Below are 16,086 nucleotides of genomic sequence, written 5' to 3' on the forward strand. Positions count from 1 at the left end.
TGACAGCTCGCCAATGCCAGCAGCTGTTACTGAGATAAGTTAAAATGTTTCTGTGATGCTCGGTGCTGGTGCCAAGCCCGGAACTGGCCTCTGAGGGGCAATCGTGAGGGCCGCTGGGTGCAGAGGACGGCTGGGCCTCAAACCCCCTGCGTCCTCATCCACTTCCTAGAATGGACTGTGAACAGAGGCTGCTCCCAAGTTCAACCGGACCACAAGCATGGCCCGCAAAATGGTTAAGGAAAACATTTTATAATCAGATGCCAATACCTGCAAACTGGGGGATGTGGGTGTCTGACTTCCCCTCGAACAACTCAGGAGGCTGCCTTCCTGTGCTGGGCGACCACGGGCTGGCCCTGCAGACAGGCACGGGCTGGCCAGTCCACCGAGCTCCCACCCTGCCGTTGGCCTCACTTACCACCAGGAACCGCCAATCCCCAAGGGCACAGCTGGCAGCCCCGGCTTCAGACCCTTCTGGAAGCTCTATTTAAAGTCTCAGCTTGGGCTGCCTCTTAGCCAAAGAACACCGTAAAGTTTATTCTCCAGCGTAGAGGCCTCTGATTCCCTCGTTCAAACAGCTCTGCTCAACTGCCAATTTCTGAAACCCCTGCTTCTGTCTCCGGGGAGCCCCGACCTGGAGCCTCCTGGGTTGTCCACACCCCTAGTAAGAAGCTGTCGCTAACTCAGAGGAGAGGCTATTTATAGAGCTCGCTTCTCCACACTGGTTTTTCAGGCCGGGAGAGATTTCGCTTCCCCACGCTGCCCCATCTCCCTCCTTCTATGGGTATCGGCTCATTGAGGGCAGATGCTGAGAACAACTGTTACCCTTTAAAATACCCGCCTGGATCCGGTTCCGACCGCCCTCCCCAGCGAGGAAGCACAAGGCCTCGGGTAGCATGGTATTTGCAAAGCCGGGAGTGGGCAGACACCCCGTCTGAGAGACGAGATTCGGCGAAACGCTGCTTTAAACACCCGGAACAGCAGCCCCAGAAAGTAAACCTTTTCAGGAAGCTTGTCTGGCTCCGCCCTGATGATGCTGGGGTCCAGCGGGCGACTCTGACACAGGGCCACGTCCAGCCCCCCAGACCGGCTCCCTCCTACCTGCGGCCGCTGCGGCCGCTGCCCAGCCTAGCCTCGTGGGTACACAAAAGGGGGCGTAAAGCGTTTCCTGGGACGCTTTGTGTCCACCTGCCAACAGGGAGCCTGAGCAGAAAGAGGCACCGCTCCAGGCTTGGTGTGGGGTCAAGGCGGAGCTCAAGCCTCAGCTCCACGAAAAGGGGATGAGGATAAACCAGCCACACGCCTGGCTTCCCATCAGGGGTGTCAGGGTACAGTGACCATCAGAGGGACCTAGATAAGTCATTCCATCCAGCGCCCTGGAAGATTGCCACTCTTGCCTATAAAGCCTTAATTAGGGTGCCAGGCATGGCACGGCTTCCAGAACCCATGTCCAGTCTGCCAGGACGCTTGCTGCCACGTCTGAGGAGCTGGTGCACACAGCTCTCCTGGGGTTTCCCAGCCTGGAGCTCCGCCCTGGGAGAAGGGGGCGGGGCCTGCGGTTGCTGCTCCCAGGAGGGAGGAAGGAGGGAAGTGCCGTCTGACACAGCAAGGAGAGCACGGGGCCAGCAGGCAGAGGCCTCGTGGGTAGGGAGGGAGGGTCCTGCGGCCCAGCCCAAGCGGCTGCCCCCAGGAGTGGCCCCCAGAGGGGAACGGGGCGGGTGGCGCTGGGCCGGTGGGCAGACTCACCTTCCTCTCCAGGAACGATGCGATCAGGCCGAAGTTCTTGGGGTGCTGCATGAATCTGCGGAGAGAGAAGGGCAGGCCTGAGACCAGGCCGAGGAGGGCTGCCCAGCTGGGCTGCCGCCGAGCTCCCCGGCGCCTGCCATCTCCGCTGGCCCAGCACCGCCCCGCTCGGAGCAATTAAGCCCAGGGGGGTGTGGGAAGGGCCGCGGCAGGCGGGACGGAGGGCTAAGAGAGGGCGTTCCTTGGAGTGAGTCACTGGTTTTAGCGCCTTTGAAAATACATTTGTTTGTCCTGCTGGAGGCGGGTTCCAGGAAAAATGAGGACATGACATGCAGCCCTTCGGTGGGGTTCCCCCCCTTTTACACTCTGCCTTTGTTTCTGTCTCCGGCTGGGCCTGGGAAGCTGGGCCTCGCCCGGCCCACGTGGGGCCGCCACGGGCGAGGTCGCAGGGCAGGACCCTGAGAGGTGAGAGCAGAGGCTTTGAGTGCCCGCCAGGAGGCAGGCAAGCCGGCCCAGGAGGCGGAAGGAAGGGACCCAAGCTGGAGGGGTGGCGGGGAGCTGGCATCCCACCAACTGGCTTCCTGCGAAACAGGGAGAATTACTGGGAAAGAGCTGGGCCAGACTGAAATGTCAGGGCCACAGGAGCAGGCGGACAGCGGGGGCGGAGATGTGGGTCACGGCTGCTGGGGCCCCGGGGATGCTGGGTGGCGCCTCGGCCCGCCCGTCCCCAAGACGGGCCACCGCCCTGCGGCCTCCCTGGGGAGAGGAGAGTCTGCTGGGGACGCAGGGGCCCCGGGGTCCCCCCACCCCCCCCCCCACCGCCGCCGCCGGAGGGAGCCTGGGCCAGCGCTGGCGATGGTCCTGCCCAGCCCTCCAGATGGCTGGGCAGGAGGCCAGTGGGTCCCTCCCCTGCTCCCCAACCAGACACTGGAGAAGCCAGAGCGGCCTCTTCTCTTTTCCCAGAGGAAGCCGCGAGTCAGAGGCAGGCTTCCCAGCCTGGGATCCTGCCTCGGGCAGCTCTTAAAGCTGGAGGCGGCCTAACGCCCTGATTTTCCAGACAGACAGTCTTCCCTTCTCCTCCCTCTCCCTGCCCCAGTGACACTTCCTTCCCCACAGATCCCTTCCTTGGGGTTTCCCCACGCAGAGATGGGGCCCCAGGAGACCCAGAAGCACACTTGGGAATCTCTTAGGTCAACTGTTCCACCTCCCTCCAACCTACACCTGGGTCCTCTGCCATGTTTCCTGAGAGTTTACTCTGACACTGGTTACCTCCAGACGGCTAAGCGAGGAGGCACTGAGGCTACACCCATTTTACAGACGTGGAGACTGAGGCTCAGGGAGGGGAAGTGGCTGCTCGAAGTCACAAAAACAGTAAGTGATGGAACTCTACGCCTCCAGCACGTGATCTTCCGAGGCCCTGAGTGCTATCAGTTCCGCTGAAAACGAGAGGTCACCCAGGACCTTGAAAGACTCAAGGTGCCAAACTGGGTCTCAGCAGACATCAGCCCAGCCTGGGCCCCCCATTCTGCAGCTACTGGACTAACAGTGTGAAATCCTTAGGTCGGAACAGCAACATGAAAAATCCAGAAAGGCCAAAACACAGAAAGCATTCCCAGAAACCTCTTTTTTTTAAAAGAAAGCATAAATAAATAAAATATCAAACATACCAGGAAGAATTTAAATACCTAATACAAAAGTAATTCTTAGCATCCATGACCATCCTACAGTCACTTCACTGGTTTTTAAATTGTACAACACCAGATACGGGACGACTTGATTTGACGTCTGTGACCGTGAGGGCCTAGAAGTGAGCCACTAACTACCTGCGTTTCCTGTCTCTGAGCAGTAAACCCCAAACAAACGGCAGGAATTGCTCCCCAAAGCGCTATTTCCTGTGGAAGGTCGCTGCGTCTGTGTTAGGCGCTCGAAGGTGAATTACACCGTCCCTCTGTTTTTATGTATGTTTTAGAATTTCCATAATCAAAAGCCATTTAAACAAACAAACAAAAACTTTCCACTCAAGATCCTCTTCAGTCGCTCCTCCTGCATTTCCAAGTCCTGGTGTCTGCCCTGGCTGATGCACCCCAGCCTTGCCCACGACCCAGAGCCATCCCCGTGCCTGAAGCCCAGTCTGGCACTTTGGGGCCACCCAGCTCTGCAAAGGGCAGAGACAGCCCCAGCCCCTGCGGCCTGGCCCCACAGTGGGTGGCTGGAGAACGTGGGACACCTCTTTTGAAGAAAATCTGAGGCCTTCTCGGGAGGCGGAGGTGAACGTGGACGCCCCGCAGCTGAGTCTCCCACACCCTCCTGGCTGAGCGCTGAGGCCTCCGCCTCAGTTTCCCACCCTCTTGCCTTATGGGGGTCCTGGGTCCTGAGGAGGCGCTCTGTGCCCAGGATGTGGCTCCCTGGGACACACATTTTGAGTCTGGTGGGGGAAAGGAGCGCTTTCTCCATCTGGTTCCTCACTCGTCTCCCCAAAACAGTCATTCTGCTCTTTCAGTTTAGAAGAAGCCCCAAGCTTCACCTCTTAGCATCCAGTTCCTGCCTCTGCTTTCCAAAGACCCCCCCACCCTGCTCCCTGGCTCCACAGCCCCCTCTCCCCCGACAAGCCTCTCCATTGCAGCTGAGCCCTTGCCCCGAAGCTGGGGGAGTCTGAATCCTGCCTCCACCATTTGCAAGCTGTGTGACCTTTGTTAAGTGTCTTAACCTCTCTGAGCCTCTGTTTCCTCATGTGCGTAATAGGGATGGCCTGATAACGCTGTGATGAGGGATAAGGGAGACAAATGCACAAACCCCAGAAAACATCTGTCCAGTGTCTGTGATGAAGGATGCGCTCCACAAATAGCCGCTTTCCAAGTAAAATGAAAACCGAAAAGTCACCGGCCAGCCACATAACCCTGCCCAAGGCTTCAGCCCAGCCTCGAAGGTCCTCCTGCCTTGTTCTTCTGATACACACTGCCCCATTTCACATAAAACTGCCTTGACACTTTGTACTGGTTTGAATAGTGTCCCCCCCAATATCATGTCCTCCCAGCACCTCAGAAGGTGACCTTATTTGGAAATGAGCCCTTTGAGGATATAATTAGTTAAGATGAGGTCATGCTGGAGTAGGGTGGGCCCTGAATCCAATGTGACTGGTGAATTTATAGGAAAAGGAGAAGACACACAGAGACACACAGGAAACAAGACCACGTGAAGACACAATGAGACGGTGAGATCCATCTCCAGGCCGAGGGATGACAAAGATCGCCAGCCACCAGCAGGTGCCAGCCAGGTGCGAGACCTGGGACAGACTCTCCCCTGGAGCCTTCAGAAGGAACCACCCCAGACCACACCTGGATCTTGGACTTCCAGCCCCCAGAACTGTGTGAGGATAGATTCTTGTTGTTTAAAGTCACACGGCTGGCGGTCGTGTGTCGTGGCAGCCCTAGGAAGCCAACACAAGCCTCAACAGGACGGGTTTCCCGGGACAGGGGAGGGTGGCCCGGCCAGGCCCGCCCCCCAGTGACGGGGACTCACTTCTCCCGGAAGGTCTCCTTCTCCTGCTCGCTCCACAAGTTCATGACCTGGCGGTCTTTGTACACCTTCATGGGGTCGTCCATGAGCCCGTTCATGTTGATGAACTTGATCCGCTGCTGGTCGGCGTCGTACAGCATCGGTGGGATCACGGCCAGCTGGCGCATCTGCTTCTCCAGGTTCTGGAGGGAAATGGAGACGCAGAGGGCTCCGGTTGGAAAGCACAAGACAGCGGGGACAGGGTGGGGAGGCGTGCTTGCGCCAGCACCGGGGACCCAGGTGAAGAGCAGAGGATAGGGATATTCCGGGCAAGACAGGAGAAACGCATAACCAGAGAGAAAGCGGATGATGAGTTAAAAAATAATAATAGCCCGTGCAGGGGAAGGGAGAATTTAAAGGCGGCCCCAGAAAGGTTTACGGTGGGCAGGGCTGTTAAATTAAATGCAGAGAGCAGCAGCCACCTTATCTGCAGAAAGAGGGGAGCAATGAATCTTCCATTTGGAAATGCAAGTGCCATAAAATACCGCAAGAAAGATGTGTAGCCCAGCTGGGCCGGACTACCTCAGGAGACAGGGCCTGGCCCTCCAGCTTCAGAGGGCATGCGGGATGGGGGTGGGGAGCTGCCTTGCTCTGGGGGGGGCCCGGGGAGGCTGCAGAACCATTTCCTTGGCCGCCACCCACCCCCAGTCCTGGAGCGTGCCCACTGGGGACCAAGCCTGCCCAGCCCCGTGCTCAGCAGGAGTCGGGCGGGCTCGCTCCTAATGCATCAGGATGGCTATTAAGAGGCTGTGAGCCGCCACTCAGCTGGACTCATTTCCCAAATCTCTGCAGCCAGCCCATTACTGGCGATTAATTACCCATCTCCGGAGGCAGGCGAGGGTCCAGCCCGGCCAAGGTCAGCCGGTTCAAAGGCTCCGCTGCCCAACGTCCCACATCTGGGCTCTCCATTCAGTGCTGGGGATTCCCAACAGGGGCAGGGAAGCGCAGCGGGGACAGGGCCCTGACCCCCGACTCCAGCACCCTCACCTCCCCGACCTCCTCGGCTGCCCGAGATACACAGCACTGGCAGAGCCCAGGCAGGGTTTCTCCTGGCAGGAACCCCACCCCTGCTCTGCTGCCTCTCCCCAACCGACTACCTACCGCAAGCTCCCCCCAGACGGAGAGCATCGTTCCCGCCCAGTTCCCTCCTCCCCACCCTCCCAGGGAACCTCAGGTCAGCCTGGGCTGGGTGGGGTGAAGTTTCCGCCCTGAACTCCCTTTCCAACCATCACCCGCGAAAGCTGGTCCCTCAGCATCCCTGGGGACGCTGGCGGCCGCGTGCTTGTGCGGCCAGGACCTGCGGAAGTGGGCCTGCGGGATGGGGGCCGGGGTGGGAGGGAGGGGGACACTGAACCAGCTGGGATGCCAGGCGCCCTGCCGGCATCAGGCAGGGAACACACGGGAAAGGGCCGCCCTCCTCTTGTTCCCACGTGCCCCTGTGGGACGTGTACGTGGCCACAGCATCGGCGGGACAGGAGCTCGAGCGAACCCACAGGTGTGAGGACAAAGGATTTCCAAGCTCTGCTTTCTGCAGACTGAGGGGTGTTCGAAACAGGGACACAGCACGTGAAGTTTTAAAACGAACGCTCTTTTTTAACGGCCAGAGAGTCTGATGTACCCGCATCAGACTCACGTGAACAGCCTGGTGAAAATGCAGGTTCCTGGGCTCCGCCCCAGATAGGCTAGAGCAGAACTGCTGGGGCAGGGCCCTAGGAAACGGCGGCTCAAGCCGGACTGCCCCTCCCCAGGACTCTCAAGTCTGTCCGAAGTGAGACTCAGTGGCCTAAGCAGTGCTACCCGATAGAACGTTCTGCAGCGACGCAGGTGTTTACTGCCTGCTCTGTCCAACGTGGGGCCACTAACCACATGTGGCTTCTGAGCAACTGAGATGCGACTGGTGCCACAGAGGAACTGAATTTTTAATTTCATTTGCGTTAATTTCCATTTAAATAGCCACGTGCAGCTAGAGATGACTGCGCTGAGCTGGAGCCGCAGTGCCTCCCATCTGGACAAAAGTTCTGCCCGGACACAAGGCCCCGGGGAGGAAGAATGTGCCCCCTCCTCTTGTGAGGCTCCTTCTTGTCTACTGTGATGTTGGGAACATGGGGGGGGGGGGTGGGGCGGGGGGACTGGCACATTAGATGCTTGACCTACAAGACTTGGGAGGGGACAGGCCAGCACCAGCCCTGCCCCAGGAGCAAACGCCTTCTCTTTCTGCTTCCTGTTCACCTCTGGGCTCTGGTGACCACAGCCAGGGTCACCTGGCTGATACAAGGTCATCTGGGAACTCCTGACAGAAGGCCCCCGGCTTGGTGAACAGCTGGTGAGATGGGAATCCCCCTCTGCCCCCAGTTCTGGGCACGGGGAGGCTGACCTAGAAACCACAGCTCTCAGGCCCTCGTGCCCTCTGGCTTCTGGTCAGGCCCAACCAATGGGAAGCACTGCAAGTAGACGGGGGCGGGGCTGGGGAGTGAGAGGTGGGGGTACTTATCCCCTGTTTCCTCCCCGCCGTGGCCCTTCCTGGCCATGTCCTACCAGGGGGCCTCCTCTCCTCCACAGCCCCAGGAAGGCCCCTCTCCCCGCTTCTCCTTCAGGCTGGGGATGGGCAATGTCTACTCCCCTGGTGCCCCACTGTCCCACCTTGCCTCTGCCCACACTTCAGTAACAAGCCCCTTGATTTCAAGCATCCAGGTGAATTCTGCTTCCTGCTGGGAGCTTCTCCACGCGCAGGAACACAGCGGGTGGAGCTGAGGTCAGGGTCAAGGCCGTGGACTTACCTCCTGCTCCGAGAGGCCATCGATGATCTCGGACACCTCGTGCTCGCTGCGGGCGGCTGACATGGAGAGCCCACTGCCCCTCTGGCCCACCCTGCTGGAGACCAAAGGGACACGCTCAGGATCGACCCCTCGGCAGCCAGGGACACGCGGCTGGCACAGCGGCACAGACCCGAGCCCACAGTTTCCCCAGAGGCGGCGTGTGGGCAGTGAGGAGGGGCCGGGCCTCACACCCACAGAGACAGCCCCGAGCCCAGGGGTCCAGGGGAGGGCATGGAGCCCCCAGACTCACCCAGAAATGCCAGAACCCTTTTTCTCTCCTAAGATGTCCACCGAAAGGCCAGCCACACAGACCCACAGACAAAGCCCAGCTCTGCCTCTTCGGACCTGTCCCTCAATGTCTCCCCTGTACCACGGGGATAAGGTGGCACGTGGATCCCAGGACTGGAGGAGGCATTCGGTGAGATACGCACCGTGAGTGTCCAGTAAAGAGTGAAATCCAGCATCCCTGCTCGTGGCCCACCACCTTATCTGTGTGACAACAGATGTCACAGCCGCATGTCACCAAGCACCTACTCTGCGCTGGGCACTCCTACGCAGGATCCCACCCCGTCCTCACGGCCGCCCCGTGAGACCAGCATCCTTCTCCTTTGATCCACACCAGGGATCTCAAACTCAGCTGCCTTCAGGGGCCACGTAAATGAACGAAGCTGGGAGGTACCAGCCTGTGGCACACCGGAAGGAGAACTCACTCCACCAAGATGGATTTAAGCTTCTTTCAATTAAGTATTAAGGCTAGGCAGGCACCAAGGGACACATCCAAGGGCTTGATGTGGCCCCTGGGCTGCCAGTTTGAGACGCTGCTGTGCCTTCTGTTTCACACTGGCCAGGGCGCCTCTGTGGACAGTGCCTCAAGCTGACCCAGGCCCTGGGAGGCAGGAAAGGAGGGAGGGAGGGGGGGAGGGAGGGGGGAGGGGAGGGAGGGGAGGGGGAGGGGAGGGAGGGGAGGGGAGGGAGGGGAGGGAGGGGAGGGGGAGGGGAGGGGGAGGGGAGGGGTGGGGAGGGGAGGGGGAGGGGTGGGGAGGGTGGGGAGGGGTGGGGAGGGGGGAGGGGAGGGGAGGGTGGGGAGGGGAGGGGAGGGGGGAGGGGAGGGGAGGGGGGAGGGGAGGGGAGGGGGGAGGGGAGGGGGGAGGGGAAGGGGGAGGGGGGAGGGGAGGGGGGAGGGGAGGGGGAGGGGAGGGGGGAGGGTGGGGAGGGGAGGGGGGAGGGGGGAGGGGAGGGGGGAGGGGGAGGGGAGGGGGAGGGGAGGGGGAGGGGGGAGGGGGGGAGGGGAGGGGGAGGGGGGGGAGGGGAGGGGGAGGGGGGGAGGGGGGGAGGGGAGGGGGAGGGGGGGAGGGGGGGAGGGGAGGGGGAGGGGGGGAGGGGAGGGGGAGGGGAGGGGGGAGGGGAGGGGAGGGGGGAGGGGTGGGCCCGGCCCCCCGCCGCTCACCTCTGCATGCGCTCCTGCAGCTCCCGCTGCTTGCGGATCTCGGGGAACTGCTTCTCGTAGTACTCGCGCACCTTGCTCTCCTTGGCCCGCCGCCGGGGGTTGTTCTCAATGCGCTCCACCTTCTTCTCCCAGGCCTCCATGAGCTGGTCATAGCGCTGGCAGAACTTCTGCTCCTGGGGGGATGCGGGGGAGCCCTGCGGCAGCCATTCCTCCCGCATCCGACACCCAGCCCCTCCCCGGCTCCCCGCTCTGCCGTGTGCCCGGGCACACGTGGGCAGACACGCGATCACACAAGGGCACGTGGGCAGACCCAGGCACGTGGGCAGACACGAGATCACGCAGAGACCTGAGCAGACCCAGGCCAACCCGGGCCCCTGAAGAAAACCCACAGGCTGCCCTAAGGACCCAGCTGCCTCGCTCCCTGGGGAATGGGCCACCCCCTGCCGGCCTCCCTCCAGAAAGGCCTCGTGCTTCCAGCCACATGTGGCTGTGGAGTTTAAATCAGGTAAAATTAAGTAACATTTAAATTCAGGTCTCTGGTCCCTATGCCACATTTCTAATGCTAGTAGCCATGTGAGGCCAGGGCTACCACCCATAGTGGGCAGTGCACACAGACCATTTCACTTATTGTCAGTTGCGTGGACGGGGCAGCTCTGGAGTGTCCATCAGGCCCGGGACAGCCGCATGGAAAGCATTCTCTTTCTGAATAGTTCCTCATCCCCCGGCCTCAGGCCAGCCATGCTCCCCACACCCAAGGACTGGGTGTGAAGACTCAAGCTGCCGCCCATCCAAGACAAGGAAGTCCCTCTCCAAGTCTAACCACAGTGCTTCCTACTGTATGTCCTTCCTTAGAGAAAAGACCCCGGCCCGGCCCAGAGTGTAGCTGCCTGGCTTCCGAGTCTCCAAGGTGACCCGGACCTCAAGCAGGCAGGGAGCATCTGGCTGTCCATGAGACCCGATCTCCCCGTCTCTAACAGCTGCCGTGGACAGATGGCATGGTCTGGGAGTCCCGCTTGAACGCCTCCTCGACACTTCAGCATAATCAGAAAACCCGTCTCTGGTCCTCGTGCCCAGACACCCCTCCCCATCCTGAATTTCAGCTTCTGACCAAGGCAGCTTGTGACCTTGGTCCTCAACAAACCCAGCGGCGTGATGGTCCCCAAGTGGCCGTCAGGCCAGCTTTGAGGAGCAGAACTTGACCTTCAGCTCCCGGGCGGTCCCCAGATATGTGGGCTGCCCCAAGAACCCTTGGGAGGTCAAGTTCCAGTAGAGACAATAGCCACACGTGTTCGTGGCAAGGTGCTGAGAACAGCACCCCTGAGGGTGAGAACGGGCACGAAGGAAACCCAGCCCAGCCCACCATCAGAGCAGGGGACCCTCCCCACGCTCTCAGCCCTGCCAGAGAGGCCTCGATCTGATGGGTGAGAGCGAGAAAATATGTCAGATGGGGAAAAGGCGAGAACATGTTCACCAAAAACCAGCAGAGGAAAAGAATGCAGTTACCCATGAAGATAGGCAAGAAACCCGCAGGGCCACCAACCAGCTGCCCAGTGGAGGAGTGAGCAGGGCGGCCAGCAAAACGCCCCAGCCCTGCCTGGGGCCCTCGTGGAGCAAGGGACAGGAACAGCCGTGCGGGCACCCGCAGCCACACTGCCCAGCCCCAAGTACCACACGCAAAGACGTGAGCAGCTCCTGAGGACTGTCCAGGATGAGGAAGTCCCCCTCCACGTCTAACCACAGTGCCACCTGCTGTGGCCTGTGCACTGGAGGTGCTGTCCATCCACTGAGGGCCGAGGGCACGGGGCGCCTCGGGACAGAACACAGCAGTGGCTGCGGCCCTTCCCTGGGGCAGAAATGACCCTGCCAGGGGGGTGTCCACATAGTGGCCCCACTGGCCAGGGAAGAAAGCAGGTCACACACTCACATACACACATGCACACTCCCTTACACATACATGCACTCACGTGGACAAATACATACACTTACATTCTCACACTTACAATACACACCCACACACTCACTCATAAACTCACATACACACATTCTCACAGTCACACTCACACCTCAGAGGCTGGAGCACTGCTAAGCTAGTCTGCCGGGTGCCAGGAGCAAGAATCTGTAGAGGAAAAGGAGGATGGCCCCTGCGACCACAGTCTGTATGTGTTATGAAAACAGGTCACCCTCAGTGGGAATTCTTCTTCGTAGCATCATCATCACCATCAATCAGCATCGCCGCTGACACTCGCTAAGTGCCACTGTGTCACATGCCAGGCACAGAGCTGAGTCCTTCCCGCGACTGACTCTCCCAAACAACAAAAGGCCATGACCGCCATCCCCTCTGTAGAGGCAGGAGTTCAGAGCTCAGGGCCGTCAGCCCGGGATCACACAATTAGGGACGGGAGGTCAGGATCCTGATGGTTGTTCTGATAAAGTCCGGTACGTCTACTTTTCCTTTTGCTGCTCATGCTTTTGGTGTCACACCCAAGATCCGCTACCCAATCCAAGGTTGTGAAGATTCACCCCTATGGGTTTTCTTTTAGGAATGGTACAGCTTTAGCTCTTGCATTTAGGTCTTTGATTCATTTTGAGTTACTGTTTGTGTTAATTCTGTGAGGTGGGATCCAACTCCATTCCTGTGAGTGTGGCAGTCCTATTGGCCCAGCACCATTTGTTGAAAGAGACAGTCCTGTCTCATTGACTGGACGTGGCCACCTGTCAAAAATCCAGCATCCACAGATGTGAGGGCCTGTTTCTGGCCTCTCTATTCTGTTCCATTGGTCTCCATGTCTGTCCTTAGGCTAGAACCATGCTGTTTTGATTATTGTAGCTTTGTGAGATGTTTTGAAATCAGCAAGTGACTCTTCCAACCTGGTTGTTCTTTTTCAAGATTGTTTTGTCTATTTGGGGTCCCCATGAATTTTAGGGTCAGGTCAGCTTGCAGCTGACGGTTCTGAGCACCCACTGCAGTCCAGGCGTTGCTGTGAGCACACTGCTTGCAGCCTTTCACTCAGTGGCCTGATGAGGTGCGTGTTACTATAATCCCCACCAAACAGAACAGGAACCTGAGACCAGGAATTAAATGATTTGCCCCAGTCACCGAGCAGGGCCAGGATTTGAACCCCTCCTACCCCGCCAGGTGTGTCAGGATGGAGCTCTACACTTAGGGAAACAATGAGAGATGGGGTGACCAGGAGGTACCCCCAAAACTGAGGAAGACAGCCTCAGGCCGACGGACAGAGCACAAGGAGGGAAGTGTTAGGGAGGTGGTTGGAGCTGACTGGCCAGGGGAACTGGCCTCTGTGGTCACCTGGTCACCCCAGGGAGCCTGCAGCCTCATGCAAAGGCCTTCTGCTGGGCTTAGCGGCCCAGGCACCACAGACTTGGAGAATGCTCCCCTGCTGGCTGTCCTGCGTGTTCAGCGATGCGTGACGGTGACGAGGTCGAGCTCTCCCAGCCCCTGTCCTGCTGCCTGTAACTCAGGCTGCAGAAGCAAGTCACGGATGCCGGGGCAGGTCAGGAAAAAGCCCAGAAGTGAAAAATAAGAGGTGTGAGGGATATGAGAGGAGTGAGCAAAACTTTAGCCGTCTCTAAAAAAGAAATAGATAAAAAAGGAAAGTGGGGACAAGCCAGGAGAAAGAGTAAAGGCAGACTATGCTGAAAATATGCCAGTGCCCACTGTAGTGGGTTCAATGGTGACACCACCCCCCCAAAAGATGTGCCGCATCCTAACCCCCAGGTTAGGGGGTTTGAATCTTCAAATGTGACCTTATTTGAAAAAACGTGTTTTCAGATGCCATTAAGGATCTTGAGATGAGGTCATCCTGGATTAGGGTGACCTCTAGATCCAGTGACAGGCGTCCGTGTGAGAGAAGAGAGGGGAAAGGCCAGCTGAGGATGTAGGCAGAGATGGGAGTCATGTGGCCACAGCTAGGAACTGTCTGGAACCACCAGGAGCTGCAAGAGGCAGGGAGGAGCTTCCCCTAGCACCTCTGGAGGGAGCACAGCCCTGCTCCCATCTTGATCTTGAACTTCTGGCCTCTAGAGCCAGAAGTGAGAGGATACATTTCTGTTGTTTTAAGGCACCTAGTTTGTGGTCATTTGTCACAGCGGCCCCAGGAAATGAATACACCCACCGTCTAGGCTGAGCTCAACCCCTGACTAACCCATCCTGCCAGGCCACCAGTCACACACACTCCCCCCGCCAGGCACTGCGCTAACCCTTCCTGCAGCCCCACCGTGACCCCATTTCACAGATGAGGAAAAGTGAGGCTTAGGGCAAGACGGCTGTCCCAAGATCACTCACAGAGGGTATGGTGGGTAGGGTTTGAATCTGCGCATCTCAGCGGCTTCAGGGGGCGTGGGGCGGGCGAGCTCAGCTTCCCAGGGGAGGACGGGGTAGGCCTGGTGGAGGCTCCTGTTGGGGTGGGGTGCCCCTCTGGGGGAAGAGCCTCAGCTCTCTGGGCAGAGCAGGAGTGTAGGGCAGCGTGGGTCCCAGGAACCTCTAAGGAGTGAGGGCCCCACAGAAGGGCACCTGACTGACATGGTGGGGGGGGGCGGGCGGGGAGCATGCAGATCTGAGGGGGCCCGTCTTGGCCAAGCGCCTTCCCAGTCCTTGCTGATGACGATGCATGGGGCATTGGGTTCATTTATATAAGAAGAAGAATGAGATCATTCCAGACGCCCTCCCGTTGCAGCTTCTGTGGTTTAGGAATTCGTTTTCACAAGGGCCTCTCTTAAGATGGGCTCAGCTTGGCCACAAAGCGAACCCAGAATTTCTTAGAAGTCTCTCCAGTTCCTCTATCTTTAAATAAGCCCATTTCCCCTCCATCCCCTCAAGGGACCCCTCCACAAGGAGCCCTGGGAGATTTCCGAACAACTTACACCCACCCAACTCCACCCCCCAGCAGCCACTGGGATCCTTTAAAAATGTAAATCAGATCTCCTTCTTCCAGCCCCAAAGGAACCCCACCCCTGGGCAGGACTACAGGGGAAAAGCTGTGAATCAGGAAACGCTGTGAATCGTTAGGTGTGATAAAGAGAGAATTTCCTTCCTCCAGGAAGTGTTCCAGGTGAGGGTCTGGGTGTCTGCACCTACGTCCTAACAGCTCAACACAGAAACATTCATACTTACGCGCACACGCGCGCGCACACACACACACACACACACACACACACACACACACACAGCGAATATAAAGAAATGTTAACCATGATGGATTCCAGATAGCGGGCTTATAGGTGTTCACTGTTACTCTTCTGTCAGATTTCCTGTATCACTGTCAAATTTTCCGAATAACTAAAAATTCTTAAAGATTTTGTATTCTTTATTAAGAATACATCAAGAATAAGTGTCCTACTGTATTTAGAGTAAAATCTAGACATTCCATTTCCAGGTGACCTGGCGCCCATGATTTTAGACCACAGCCCCCCACGCGTGCCCTGTACTTCAGGCTTGCCTGCTACATGCTGTCCTGTGCTACCCCCCAGGCCGGTTCCTGCCTCAAGGCCTCTGTACTTGCTGCGCCCTCTCCTCGACACTCACACCCCCAGACATTCACACAGGTGGTCCTTTCTGGTCATTCCTCTCTCAGTACCGAGGTCGGATATCCAGGCTGTCCCTGACCCCATCCCTCTGCACGGCACTTGTCACTGCGTCTCCTCCACTCAGGCGCACAGCAGGTGCTCAGTAAGTATTTCTTAACTCAATGAATGAGATGGGATGCCCCGTTTCATGAACCCCATCTATCCAGCCAGGCGCCTCTGGTCACCATCCAGTCAATGTGGGAGTCTGAGGAGGTTGGAAAGAAAAGGGAAGCCCACCACTTCTCACCCCGTGGGGCCCTGGGGTCTAGGGTGCCGCCCAACCAGCTTCCCAGTCGCCCAGCATGTGGGCCAGAAATGTATCCCTTCTCCAAGGGCCCAGCCGAGGTCTAAGGCCAGAGCAGGGTGGGTTCAGAAACTGGTTCAGAGGGACCGAGGCCCTCAAGTGGTGAAATCAGAGCTTTTGTGAGATGGTCTGAGAAAGAGCAGCTCTGTCTCTGGCTCTAGAAGGACTCAAACCTGATGTAGAAATTCAGGTCCCAAAGGAAAACCAGCTTGTCAATGTCCTAATATGCAGACTTGAAGAAAAACGGCATAGAAACGAAGGTGCAACCTGATCAAACCACTCCTGAATTCCACTCAGTGGACTTCTTCAGCTACACAAACTCCTTTACTGTTTAAGCCCATCTGAGCCAGTGCTTCTTCCTCTCACAGCTGAAAGAATACTAATGGGTAACTCCCCCTCCATCACTCAGCCCTAACCTCACCCAGTGAATCGGTGACGTAAATGCCCACCCTAAACCACAACAAAAGGTGTTCTTTCACATGTGCTCCCCTGCCCTGGGCATGCCTCCCAGCTGAGATGGCAGAGTGTGCGGTGGGATGCAGGAGTCCGTACCACTTTCTAAGCAAGGGGGGCCTCACTGCTTCTCCGGGCCCGGATTTTCCTGAGCCCGGAATGGGCACAGCGGGCTGGGCAAAGCTCAT

General features: G+C 58.3%; 1 protein-coding gene across 1 annotated transcript in view; it reads right to left on the reverse strand.

The window, feature by feature from the left end:
* NCOR2 (nuclear receptor corepressor 2) overlaps positions 1–16,086 on the reverse strand; it is a 152,459-nt gene that overhangs the window by 88,068 nt on the left and 48,305 nt on the right. The window contains exons 9-12 of the mRNA XM_065889541.1: positions 9,559–9,731; positions 8,073–8,166; positions 5,260–5,438; positions 1,744–1,798 (exon numbers count right to left, since the gene is read on the reverse strand). Coding sequence (XP_065745613.1) covers positions 1,744–1,798; positions 5,260–5,438; positions 8,073–8,166; positions 9,559–9,731 — 501 coding nt within the window. The remainder of the gene's footprint in view (positions 1–1,743; positions 1,799–5,259; positions 5,439–8,072; positions 8,167–9,558; positions 9,732–16,086) is intronic.

This window comes from Phocoena phocoena, chromosome 13 (genome assembly GCF_963924675.1).
Source record: "Phocoena phocoena chromosome 13, mPhoPho1.1, whole genome shotgun sequence".
Lineage (NCBI taxonomy): Eukaryota > Metazoa > Chordata > Mammalia > Artiodactyla > Phocoenidae > Phocoena > Phocoena phocoena.